The following is a 12,810-nucleotide window of genomic DNA, read 5'->3' as shown; positions in this document are numbered from 1 at the left end:
AGATTAAGCAAAACTGTTTTTTTACAGAAATCAAAAAATATCTTGAGTATTGTATCGCTCATGGTCTTTGTGCATTTAAAAGATGCTAACATAAGATTCCTTTATTTCCATTTATTTTCTTTACAACTCATTATACAGTTAAAAAATTGATTTGTGATTTGATTAAATGACTGCCTGGACTAGAGAAAAAATTATTCACTTGCCTGGAATAAACTTAAAATATTATTAAAAAGAAAAATTTATTTCCCCGGTAGTTGAAGCATAGAAATTGCCCTTTTTGTCAGTTTATTATATAATTAAAAAAATAAAAACTAGCAAACAGAACAATAAATAAGATTTATCAGTATTTAAATGATTAAATAGGTTTCACTAAAGCTGAGGGTACCTAGCTATTGTTTATATTACAAAAGATACTGGTAGTATAGGTACACCGTTTAATTTTAGTTAAAAACGACAGAACCTAACTAGCAATCAACACATAACGTTCAATAAAGGGGATAAATAAAAATATCATTTCATTGGCAAGCATTTATTTGCACCTGGACAACGTCAAATTCAAATTAAAAAATGCTCTTGTTTACAAAGCTGTGAAAAAAATTATAAATTATTCCAGAAGTGGCGCACCGCACGACGCGACGTCTCGAAGATTAAGCAAGAATCTTCCGGAACAGCCGAGTATATAAGGAGCCGCATGGTTGTCAGTTGGAAGTTCGAAATATTGGCCCGAGATTTAAATAGTTGCATATAAATACGGTAAAGATAAATATCTATCACAATTGACCCAAGTCACAAGATAGGTTTAAGTTCCATATTTGTCAAAACAATGAAAATTTGAGGTTAAATCAGACTTGCTAATACTCTCGATATCTATGTAGATTACATAAAACTAAGTTAGTAAAAAAGCATTTTTTAAGCTTTTAATAAAGATATATTTATTCTTAACACCAGCCAAGATAACTACAGAATCTGACCTAGTCAGTTTATGTCTAAAAATTCTATACCTTTAGCTACTTCATTAAACTTAGCGAATAGTTTGCAAATGATTTTAATTAAATATTCAGTAAAAAATTAGTTTAAATGACTAAACTTGTTCTTTTTTATCTTATTAAAACTTTTGAAAATTGCTGCTTTAATACCACCAATACAGATTCATCAAGTTTCGTCGGAGGAGCACTCGTTGTATTACCTTCTGTTCCAGTTGACACAGTTTGACAAACTGGCTTTGGACATTATTCACTACCAAGCTTGTTCCCAGAATAACTGTTAGTCTCAAGAATCTTGATGCTGGTAATCATACGTCACGATTGATGGATGTAGGTCCAGTCAGTTTTTTTTGCAGCTGGTTTACATGATACAAATGAGTGGTAATATTATTCTTCAGAATTATGGTGTTTTTAGAGAGTACCGGAATTTCTTGTCTGAAATAGGTATAGTATTTCACTACGTTTTTCATGTAGTGAACCAACCATCTCCCTTTCCTGTTCTAAAACCAAATCTTTATTACATAGTGATTAATTATCTATTTTATAGGTATTCGCAGGTCACTGTCGAAATCTTTTTCAAAATATGACTTTTCAGAGCTCTGTTATCGTTTATCTTGTTAAAATATTTTTCCAAACAGTTTGTATGGAAAACTCCTAAGCAAATTGCACAACAATAGTAACAAAGGGCTTTAGTTGAATAACATTTAAATTTAAACTTTTTTGCAACTTGCAACATTTTTGCAAATCTTTAATAACTCGTTAGGTGTGAATTAAATACATCAAAAATGGTTAAGTAATTTATCTACACACTTTAATCCGTAAACACAGTCATTCACCACTACTATTTACGACTATTTAAAGTTCGCGCCAATATTTCAAACTTTACTTGACTGACCTTGCAATTATCGGGGATGCGGCTCCTTATATACTCGGCAGAACACTGTTCCGGAAGATTCCTGCTAACCGATCGAGAACGATCGAGATGTCGTGCGGTTTGATACTTGTGTCACTCCGGAATGACGGTGTTTACAATATCGCTACACGTATATTCACAATTGCTACTCATAATGGAGAAACTTAAAAAGAGCTATTTATTTTAACTGTATTTATTTACAACCATTTAAATTTCGCGCCAATCTTCCGAACTTTACTTCACTGAACTGACAATTGACAGTTAATGCCGATGCGGCTCCTTATATACTCGGCAGAACGTTGTTCCTGAAGATTCTCGCCAACCTTTGAGACGTCGTGCGTTGTGCCACTTATGTCGTTATTCCAGAATGACGGAAAATCAGCCGGTTTCACAATTATCACTCATATTGAACAAACAAGAATACATGTAAAGATAAGGCCATGTAACATTGTACAAAATTGTATTTGAATGTTGAAATAAAATAAGTGTTGTAGTCGAAAATACTATAATTACTAGAAAATGACACTTTACGTTTAGGCACCCGACACTTGATTTCATGATTACAATAATTAGGTATTTAATTACCAGTTGTGAAGAGGTTCAATCGTTACACAACCTACACAATATTTTCCGTAAAAGAAATTGTTGTATTAAAAATTACTATATAAAAATAAATACCATGCAATGCATGGAACGAGTAAAAAAAGTTTATATAATTATTTTCTCTCTATGATGCAATGTCCATGAACTACGGGCAATGCTATAACTGCAACAGGCTAAATTTTATCAAGAGAAAAATCAAATAATAATTTTCTTAAAAGAGGAAATTTTCTGGATATCGTGTTAATCACTTGCTTTAGTGCCAAATATCTTTATTTGCGGAATATCCAGAAAACCCTCATATTTAAACACTTAACTATCTGCGTTAACCTTTAAACTTATACACGCCTGGGCAAGTAAAGTTTTAGATGCGACAATCGATTTGCAACTACAAGACAACCCAAATGAAACTAGCGATGCTTAATATTATATAGATTGCTTTCTTAATATTCCTGTACCCAAGAAAGTGATTTGCTAGGCTATGGTTTAGCCTGATAAACCCAATTAAGAGAGACACATAATGTATTTCCTGTTTCCCTTACTTGCAGAAGCTACCTCACCTCAAAACGTCGAAGTGCTATGACCATCTTTTTGTATAAAATGTTTTAATGAACGCCCTTTATATGGATCTCTTTTCTTTGCAATTGCAACATCTTAGAAGATTGATCTTACAACATATTTTATTTGAATCTTATTTGTAGAAACTCAATCATAACTGTGAAATCCCAGCCACTGCACCGAAACGAATCGAAGAAGTGATCAACACTTGCCAGGACGAAATTAAAATCGCCATTTTATCAGGTATAATATCCCTAGCATGCCAAAAAAGGAAATATATAATTCCTTATTCTTATAGAGGCGTTAGAAGCATTCAATGTACACGAGCATAAGGTCAGCAGGACCAAGAGGTCGACCTTCAACGAAGATGAGAAAAAAATCGCCGGGGTAAGTTCTATCTACATGGTGTTTCAGAACTATGGGATCAAACTTCTAGGGGTTGTTCAGTGCAACAGTAGAATCCATTTGAGTATAGGAGCCCATGTCCGGAAATGCGTCACTACGCCACTACGGCCCTAAGACGCAGACGCGGACGTCCTAAATAGGATCTGATGCATTTATTTTTAGCTTTTGTATATGATACCATCACAACACTAAAAATTTGATCCTCGTTTTGAATGATTTCAAATGCTGCTGTTATTCGTCCAATTAAGTCTAGCTCTGATTCTACTAGAGTTTCGTAGACTAAAGACTTTACATGTCCCCACAAGAAAAAATCGAGCGACTTTAAATCGGGTGACCTAGGAGGCCAAGAAAGATTGCCCTCTGGCAATCCAACGGTGCCCAAACCGCTGAGCCAAATACTCGCGTACTTGTACGGGCAAAGTGAGCGGGCGCTCCATCATGCTGAAACCACATTTGCTGTCTAACGTTTAGTGGAACATTTTCAAGGAGTTCTGTGAGAACTTCCTCCAAGAAACGCAGATAAATAGGTCCTGTTAACCGTTCTGGTAGAAGGTATGGCCCAATTAAATAATCATCAACAATGCCTTCCCATACGGTGACAGACCAACGATTCTGAGGTTTTCTTGGAAAAATTGCATAAGGATTTTCTTCGTCCCAAACATGGATATTCCTACTATTAAAAATACCGTCTCTTGTGAAAGGTCCACAAAACATATCGTAAAAAATTTGGTTGTGCAACGATGTGATCCAGAAGCCATCGACAAAATTGAACTCTAGGATGATAATCGGCTACAGTCATACCTTGAACTTTCTGGAAGTGGTAAGAATGGAGTTGTTGCTCGTGTAGTACCCGCCAAACAGAAGCGTTACTCGTATTCATATTCTTAGCGACGTCACGTGTGCTATTTGATGGTTCATCGGCAACTCGCTGAAGCACCTCTTCTTCAAATTCGACCGTTCTTACGGTTCGAGCAACACCAGTATCATGCATCTTGGTCTTAAAGATGCCTGTCTCAGCGAGCCGCCGATGAACCGCAATAAACTTTTTGTATCCAGGATGCTGTCGTTCGGGATAACGTTCATGATACAACCGCGATGCTGCTCATGCATTGCAGTTTGTTGCTCCGTATGCCAAATGCATATCCGCCAATTCTTGATTGGTAAAGTTTTCCATTAGCAATAAATGTTTAAAAATTGTAAGCTATAAAATTTTTAAACATGACATTGAGAATTGACATTGATAAGCGTTGATTTTAAACAATTGTTGTTATGGTATCATGTACAAAAGGTAAAAATAAATGCAGCAGATCCTGTTTAGGTAATTAATGTTTTTCATAAATTTTAACGTAGTGACGTAGTGACGCATTTCCGAACATGGGTTCCTATACTCAAATGGATTCTTCTGTTGCACTGAACAACCCCCAGAAGTTTGATCCCATAGTTCTGAAACACCCTGTATACTAATACACCGGAAAGTGTGTCATCTATGAATTGCAACAAAGCCAATTATCGAACTATCCACTTTTTTACATTAATTACTTGAATAATTAAGAAGAAAATCTATTGGAAACAAAATAAAATGTGGACATCGTTAGCGGTTTTGAAATCGGCTTGTGTCGAAATTGCGCCTTAGTCGACAGTCATTGCAACATATAAATTATGCCTATTAAACCACAATAAATTGGATAATATATAATAAACGTGAGACCTAAACTAGGTACTTGCGGTTAAGTTTTTACTAGAAAGTACGTAAATCAAACCACAAACGGGTATAATACTAGAACTTCATTCATTCGTGACGTAATATATGACATTTATTTATTAACCATATACTTTTATTTACAGTGCCTTCTGCAATGCGTTTACCGTAAAATGAATGCCGTAAGTGGAACATAACTATTAATCTTCGACCTTAAATTATACTTACTTTTTTAGGTAAACGAAAATGGCTTTCCAACAGTAGACGGCTTGGTTGCCCTTTACACTGAGGGAGTTACTCAGAAGGAATATGTTCTGGCAACATTACAGGCTGTCACAAAATGCTTAGGGACTGCACAGAAGAAGCATTTCGTTACATCGAAAGCTCTAGAAGGTAATGCACATTAAATTATCATATAGACTCTTCGACACACAATTTTGTGCTATCTTAGAACATTGAAAGGCTAGAAGTAGCATGCCGTGGAACTATGCTGGCAACTTCTCTGATGCAATGAGGCCACTTGATTTGACAGATAAAAAATAATGATACTGTTCCTCCTCAATCAAATATTCAACTATGATAAGATACTCTTTGATGAAGCCGATATTCAATATTTAAATGAATGTAAATAATGTATTTTAAAGAACAAGGTAATGACATGGCAACGACGCTCGATCATATTGTTGATGCCACGGAGACAAGTATTCACTACCAGTGACGTCGTCAAAAAATATTTACATGATAAATATTTATTAATAATAGAGTATGCTTTAAATATGAGTAATTTTGACTTTTATGAACTATTTATGTGCTTTTTTAACGCACTTCATCAGAGTCAAGGTACCGAAGAAGCATTTTTATGTAAATTAAATATTTAATAAATTTCTTAATAATTCATGTTTTAAGATAGACATTTTTAACCTTTTGTATAATTTTATTGTATTAAACAAATATCAGTTTTACATCACATGATTTATATCACATCAGATAATATATACCAGGTGCTGACTTCTTCAAAGAGAAAGTATTGCTATATCCGAAACTAATTTACCTAATAGTCTATTAATAGCTAAGTATTTTCAAAGACATATTTAGGTTTAAAAATATATTCTTATTTCATTTATACTCGTATTTCATACACACATTCAGATTCAAGTTTTTATTTAAGCTTATTCTCTTCTTGTAAGATCCCCTATTCTACGTTTATGAAGACGGTTCCAAATGATGTGATGTTAGGAAAGTATCGATATTTACTTGTGAAAATCATGAATTACCATAATTCATGCAGTAGTTGGCACAGTAGTTTTGCTGGATTAATTCTTGATTTACAATATTGCTTTATTATTGATATTGATCTTAAAAAGAGTATTGAGGAAGAAACTGTAGAAATTTCTTATAATGTCTAGTCTCTATTAGGTTTACAGATTTTAAATCAACTTTATTTGATGATTATAGTTGAGTAGATCACGAGACGCACTCAAGACTTTGGTTTACCAGACTAGTATGCATTCCAATTAAGTTTCTTAATAAGGATTCAAATTTGGACTTTTAGGTCAATGCACCAAGAGCCAACTGATTATAAATGACAATATCTCCTAAACAACTAATCATTGAAACAATATTATAACAGCTCTCAATAAATCAACAATTGATGATATTATAACATTTTTAATTAGAAAGATATAGCAGTTTTTCTTAAGTCTAGCCACTGAAGAGTCTGATATCACATCAGATATTTGGTTTAGAGATGTGATAACTTTATTTGATGATTGTAGACTTAGACCCGGTTATACAGTGGTTCAACTGAAGTTCTGCTAAACTGCAGTTCTTCGTTGAACGTAGTTGAGAGCGAGGTTCGTGTGTTGTTCCAGTTTAGTTAAACTAGGTTCTATTTAAAGTCTGCAATAGCCACATAAAAAAGAAGAAAAAGAACACAAAAAATACCGTAAATTCCGAAGTATTGTTTGTTTAAAAGTATTTTGTGCCGCCTTGCTGCTTGCCAAACCGTTTGGGTCTGCTGCTTATCTAGATGGAGAAAAAAATTAGGGCACACTATTTCTCTGTGAGAAAAGAAAAGGTTCTTATTAATTTAATAAAGAAATACAAGGAAAGCATAGAATGTAAGAAAACGGATCACAACAATAATGAAATTAAAGCAGAGGCCTTGGAGAAAATTTAACAGTGTTCTCGGAGAGCCCCTTAACATTCTTATACTTAATAAGTATGAGAATATAAAAAAAGCAAAAATTTATAACAATAACTGCAAGCGAGAGTGATATCCATGAAATTCAAATATTAGGGAGCCAACTTACAGGACTAACATCAAAATATGAGATTGATGCTACTGCAGGTTTTTTAACTTGTTTTAAATCATTTTCAATCTTAAATATTGTAAAATCGGTTTAAAAGGAAAAATGCTGACGATATTCTATCTAAAATCAAAAAAGTAATTTTAAAGTCTATGAATAGTGTAATTGAACTAATACAAATCATCATACTTGTCCGTAACCGATGAAATTTGTTCAGAAATTCTATCTACTATGAATCTTACAGCTTGCTTTTCCAACCTAAATCTAGCCTTAAATCCTTTATCATCCCAAATGTTCAAATTATCCGGTCTATCTCTGTACACCTGTGCTGATCTAGGGTGTACAATTTTATTTACCAATTCCAGAAAATTTTCATCATCCGTAATATCTTTCCAAATAGGATCCATTTTTATATTTATGGTTTGTAAACTAAACCTAGTAACTAATAATTTAGCACCTTACCAAACACAATAATTATTGAAAGGTGGCTGTATTTACATAAGTAAAAAATATCAAAATGATATACTAAATATTAATTTAATCTCAAAAATTTGCTTGAACTCCCTTTGAACGCTCCAAATTGGACGTTCAAGATGAACCGCAGGTTGTCGTTTGAACCAACATTGTACAACGGATTAATTCCGCTGAACCGGAGGCGTATTACCATTCTTTACTATTATACAGAGCAACTGTGCTCTGAAACGCAGTGAAGAATGGCTTAGCAAATATGCGTATGCTTGAATGCCATTGTTTACTGCGATTCAGCACATTGCCCAAATCGTAATACTCTGAATCGATCCACTAAGTTTGTAGGAGCTAAGTGTGTTAAACGTTTTACAAAAGAAGTCTATCCAATATAGGGAAAGTGGAATGGCTAAAATAGCAATTAGAGAAAATCTACTTATTGTTGTCATTTTAACTCCAATAATGCTACGTGCGCATAAAGAATGGTTTTCCAGTGAAGTAGTATTCGTAGACTCTAGTGGTTCCTGCGACCAAACTATACGTGCGTTACATTTAACAACTTTGTGCTGTTCAAGAAAAATGTGGTATAGTTTTTAAAAATGCTCCGTTATTAACTACAAATGATAACAAAACACTTGCTAAGCTAAGTCTCGGATATGACGTTTCTGAAGATTTCTTTGAAAATATGGATGCTAGCTCTAAGGAATGTGATATCAAAAATAATAACAACAATAAAGAAGAAAGTCATCATGAGATATCTTCAATAACCATTACGCACGGAAGATGGCGAAGTATTTATAAAATTGAACGGAGTTAGAAAAACGCGATATTCCGCAAATATAGGAGTGCAACCTGGATCAATTAGCAGGCGTAAAAAAAGACCAGGCCTTACTTCTGGAGCCAAGAGAGTTCAGTCGGGAAGACCCTCAACTCAGAAAGGGGCAATTACTAAAAAACGTAAACGAAACTCTCGTATTACTCTTTATCACAGAAAATATCCCAAATGCTAAATCACACGGTAGACATTTAAATTTTAAATGACATTTATAGATTTTTAAACGTAACAAGATAATATACAGACTATCCTCGGCGGATAGGGTTAAAAGAGCACAAATGAACCAAGAATTTCATTTCTCGGCAAGAAGTCATTCTTGATAAAAAAATTTTGCTTGTAAAATAAATACGATTCACAAAGAAAAAATTTTGATTTTTTTGTACAGGGTTTACAAAAACAACAAAAACATGATTTTCAGAAATATTAATTTTAAATTTTACAAATAAAATAATATTACTGAAGCTTGAAATAGCAACAAATAAGAATAAAATCTAATAATTTACTCTTCAAACGCTCCCTCTCCATATTCAATATTTTTTGTTTTCCCAAAATGTTGACTGCCTTTAAAATTTTAAAATAACATTATTTTAGTGAAAGTGTTATTCTAAATATATTTTTCTATGACATTTTGCTTTAAAACAAAAAATAATGGTACTTTATTCGGGAAAAAAATCACGTTTTTGAAGTTTTTGCGAGCCCTGTACATAAAAACTAAATTTAATTAAATTAAAATAAACCAAATTTTCTTTTTGTGAATTTTTGTGTTGTTTTAAAAAGTTGATTTTCTCACGATCGATAACTGTGACATATAGTCTTAAACCAAAGGACCCCACGAGAAAACGGCTCTAAACTTATAAAAAATATGTTTTTAAAAAAGTTTTTGATAAAATTATTTTTATTTAGACTTTTAGTGTTTATTTAATATTTTGTTTATAATTAACGATATTTCAAATATGTACGTATTTCTTTGAAAAATAAATTTTCTTATTTTGGTAGTCTCATTATTATTTACAAAGAAAGATATTATATTTCATTATAAAATGTTTACTGTTGTATGTGCTATTTTATTTTGGATTATCATGCATCATTTTTCTTTAATGACGACTGCAGAAAGCAAATTGAAATATCCGTTCGTTAAAGTGATACAGTAAAAATATTCTAATTTATAAAATTTATTTAAGTGGCTGGGGTGCAGTAAAAATTGGTATTTAAATACCGCGACTATATTACTTCCAAATTTTACTGCGATTCAGAGTATTACGATTTGGGCGATGTGCTGAATCGCAGTAAATAATGGCATTTAAGCATACGCGTATTTGCTAAGCCATTCTCCACTGCGTTTCGGAGCACAGTTGCTCTGTATAATAGTAAAGAATGGTAATACGCGAACCGAAGATCTTTATGAATTGTACAACCGGGCCTTAGTAGATCATGTCAAGTAGATAGTCAAGAAACCCTGTAAACCGAAACATTTTCAGATTGAATTAACCTGGAGTATGTGACTTAAGGCAGGGGCGGATCCAAGGGGGGGGGGGGAAATGAAGGAAATTTCTCCCCCCAAAAACTTTTCGATTTTTATATCGATCAATTTGCATGAAAAAATTGATGCAACTTTCAAATTTATATATATTTATGAAAATTTAAAAAAATTCTTTCCACTCAGACTTTTCACTGCTTTTTTAAATTATTAAACCGAATAATGTCACGTAGGAGTGATCAGTGAAGTATTTTCATAAGGTGTAGTTCACTGGCAACATTTTTCGTACTCGCAGTTACTCTCGTAAGTCGGCCGCTGACAAATTTCAAAAATAGCGTTTTAGAAAAACACGCGCGACTTTCCTATCATACGAAGGCGATGGACGCAGGGAAAGCCTTTCTGAAAAACTATCACAATCCCCAGTATGACATTAATCATCTCCTTGACAAGAATTATGCTACAGAAAAACAAAGGAATAGAGAAATTTTCAAGCTTCGCAGTGGCAACACTTTTTTCGGACAGGCAAAATGTGTCGTTCCGTGGTCATAGAGATGATGGGCCAATGAAACCAGACGAGCCTCCAATGAAGAATGAGGGAAACTTTCGTGCAACACTTAGGTTGATGATTAATGCAGGTGATACAATTCTAAAGGCTCATCTTGAGAACGCATCTTCCAGAGCTACTTATATATGCAAGAAAAGCCAAAATCAATTGATCGAGTACTGCAAAGCTGAAATACAAGAGAAAATTTTGAACAAGCAAACCCAGGCGAAGTTTTACTCACTTGTTTTCAACGAATCTCCAGATCTTTCAGGAACCTATTATAATTATCATCTTATTATAATTATGCTGATCCACTGTGTTCAAACAAATTTTCCCCTCCCAAAAATCAGCCCCGGGATCCGCCCCTGCTTGAGGTGCCCTAATGAGAGGGTTGTCAGAGGCCAATATAAATTTAAGTTGAGGATTTCAAAATAGATTTGTTTGAGAGTTGAACTTTCCAGAAAGGAAATCTGCATCAGACCACAAAAAACTTTCCACGTAGAATATTCGATACTGAAGATGCTAAGATAATAAGAGAAACACTTGCCGAGTGATAAAGAAAGTATTTTGCTGAAGAAGTATAGCGTGTCTTGTATGAAGCCTACAACAAAAATTCCAGTCATTCAGGGACCATTAAGGAGCTTCTCTAGGAATAATGTTTCTGCATTAATATTTAAAACCATAGATACTAAACAAAAGTTAGCTAGTAATCTGGATTTACGAAATTTCCCTACAAGAGGATCATGCGAAATGCAGTCAAAAGCTTTACTCAAGTCACCAAGTACTATGGATAAATTTGGTAAACTATTCCAAAATCTTGAACTGAAATCTAAAGGGGGTGGGTGTATGGAATTTTTTTAGTGAAGTCGTACAATAATTTAAAATTTTAAAATTCTGGAAACGAGTGAGTCTTGAGAAGCACGACATAAGTAAAATCCAGAGAAAACCGCCCAATAGTAACCATTAATAAGGCTGGTACAACATTACATGAATCAAAAAAAAAATAATAATTAATCTAAAATACAGTGACAGTATAATAATTAGATACAAAACATTGTATAGCATATCGAATGAATATCGAGTAAGTCTAACTCAGATCATTTTGGTTTGCAGGCTTATTGAATACTAAGTAGACTCCATACACTGGTGCTTTAAGAACTTGAACCTTGTGGTATCACTGGATCTCTGTTCTGTCGGATCAAGAGCAATTTGCCAGGGAGAATTCAGATGATTTAAATTAATAATATGATATACTTGAAATGCTCAAGATATGCCTCAAGGTTGCTTAAGTCAGTTGAGGATTATGTCAAGTTAATCTTAATAACCTTATGAGGTTCTAACAATGTTAGTTAATAGATGTATTGTTGTGAACCAAATGGTTTGGTTATTAATCCCACTTATTAGTGTAATTTTTCATATGATAGGAAGTTATCCATCATTACCAGTTTTGTTAAGCATCTGAACGCTATAATATAAATATAGGCACTCGGGGTTAATACGAGTTCTTGTTTACATTGAGTAGCGGAGTCTTTGAAGAAGGGTTTTATGACTTCTTCAAGGCCTTTGACAATGTGCAGGAAAATAAAGCTGAATCTTGTTCTCTGGGATTAGGGGCTATTTGCCAGGAATAACTCATATCTTGATTCGCTCTCCCTAATATATTTACATGTATCCAGAGCCATTGATAGGGCTAATCATAATCACATCACATTAAGCTTGTTTAGTATTTGATGTAATATATTATTGTTAACTTGTTTGTTCATTTTAGCTGCAAAATCTTGTGACGTGGCCTACGACGTCTTTGACTGCGTATCCGAAGAAGTGGCCAAATATTGTGGACAGACCCCATAAGCATAAACAAACGCATATTAAATAGCATATAGTTGAGAAAACTTAGTTTTTGTATATGGTTTAATAGGGAATTATTTTTTCAGCACCTAACTTGCTATATATTCGATATTATCTAGTCAAAAATTGTAAATAATGAGGCTTTTGTACCTATTAATAAATAATTTTCAGATA

At 33.5% G+C, this 12,810-nt stretch overlaps 1 protein-coding gene across 1 annotated transcript in view; it reads left to right on the top strand.

Moving 5' to 3' along the window:
• Positions 1-12,810, top strand: part of LOC126745441 (general odorant-binding protein 70) — a 16,723-nt gene extending 3,913 nt beyond the window's left edge. Inside the window, exons 2-6 of the mRNA XM_050453280.1 lie at positions 3,198-3,297; positions 3,353-3,441; positions 5,305-5,340; positions 5,395-5,551; positions 12,557-12,810. Of these exons, the coding sequence (XP_050309237.1) occupies positions 3,198-3,297; positions 3,353-3,441; positions 5,305-5,340; positions 5,395-5,551; positions 12,557-12,639 (465 nt within the window). The 3' untranslated portion in view covers positions 12,640-12,810. The remainder of the gene's footprint in view (positions 1-3,197; positions 3,298-3,352; positions 3,442-5,304; positions 5,341-5,394; positions 5,552-12,556) is intronic.

The sequence above is a fragment of the Anthonomus grandis genome, chromosome 16 (assembly GCF_022605725.1).
Source record: "Anthonomus grandis grandis chromosome 16, icAntGran1.3, whole genome shotgun sequence".
In the NCBI taxonomy this organism is placed as follows: Eukaryota; Metazoa; Arthropoda; class Insecta; order Coleoptera; family Curculionidae; genus Anthonomus; species Anthonomus grandis.
The sequence above is the reverse complement of the archived record's forward strand: the minus strand, read 5'-3'. Positions and strand labels throughout refer to the sequence as shown.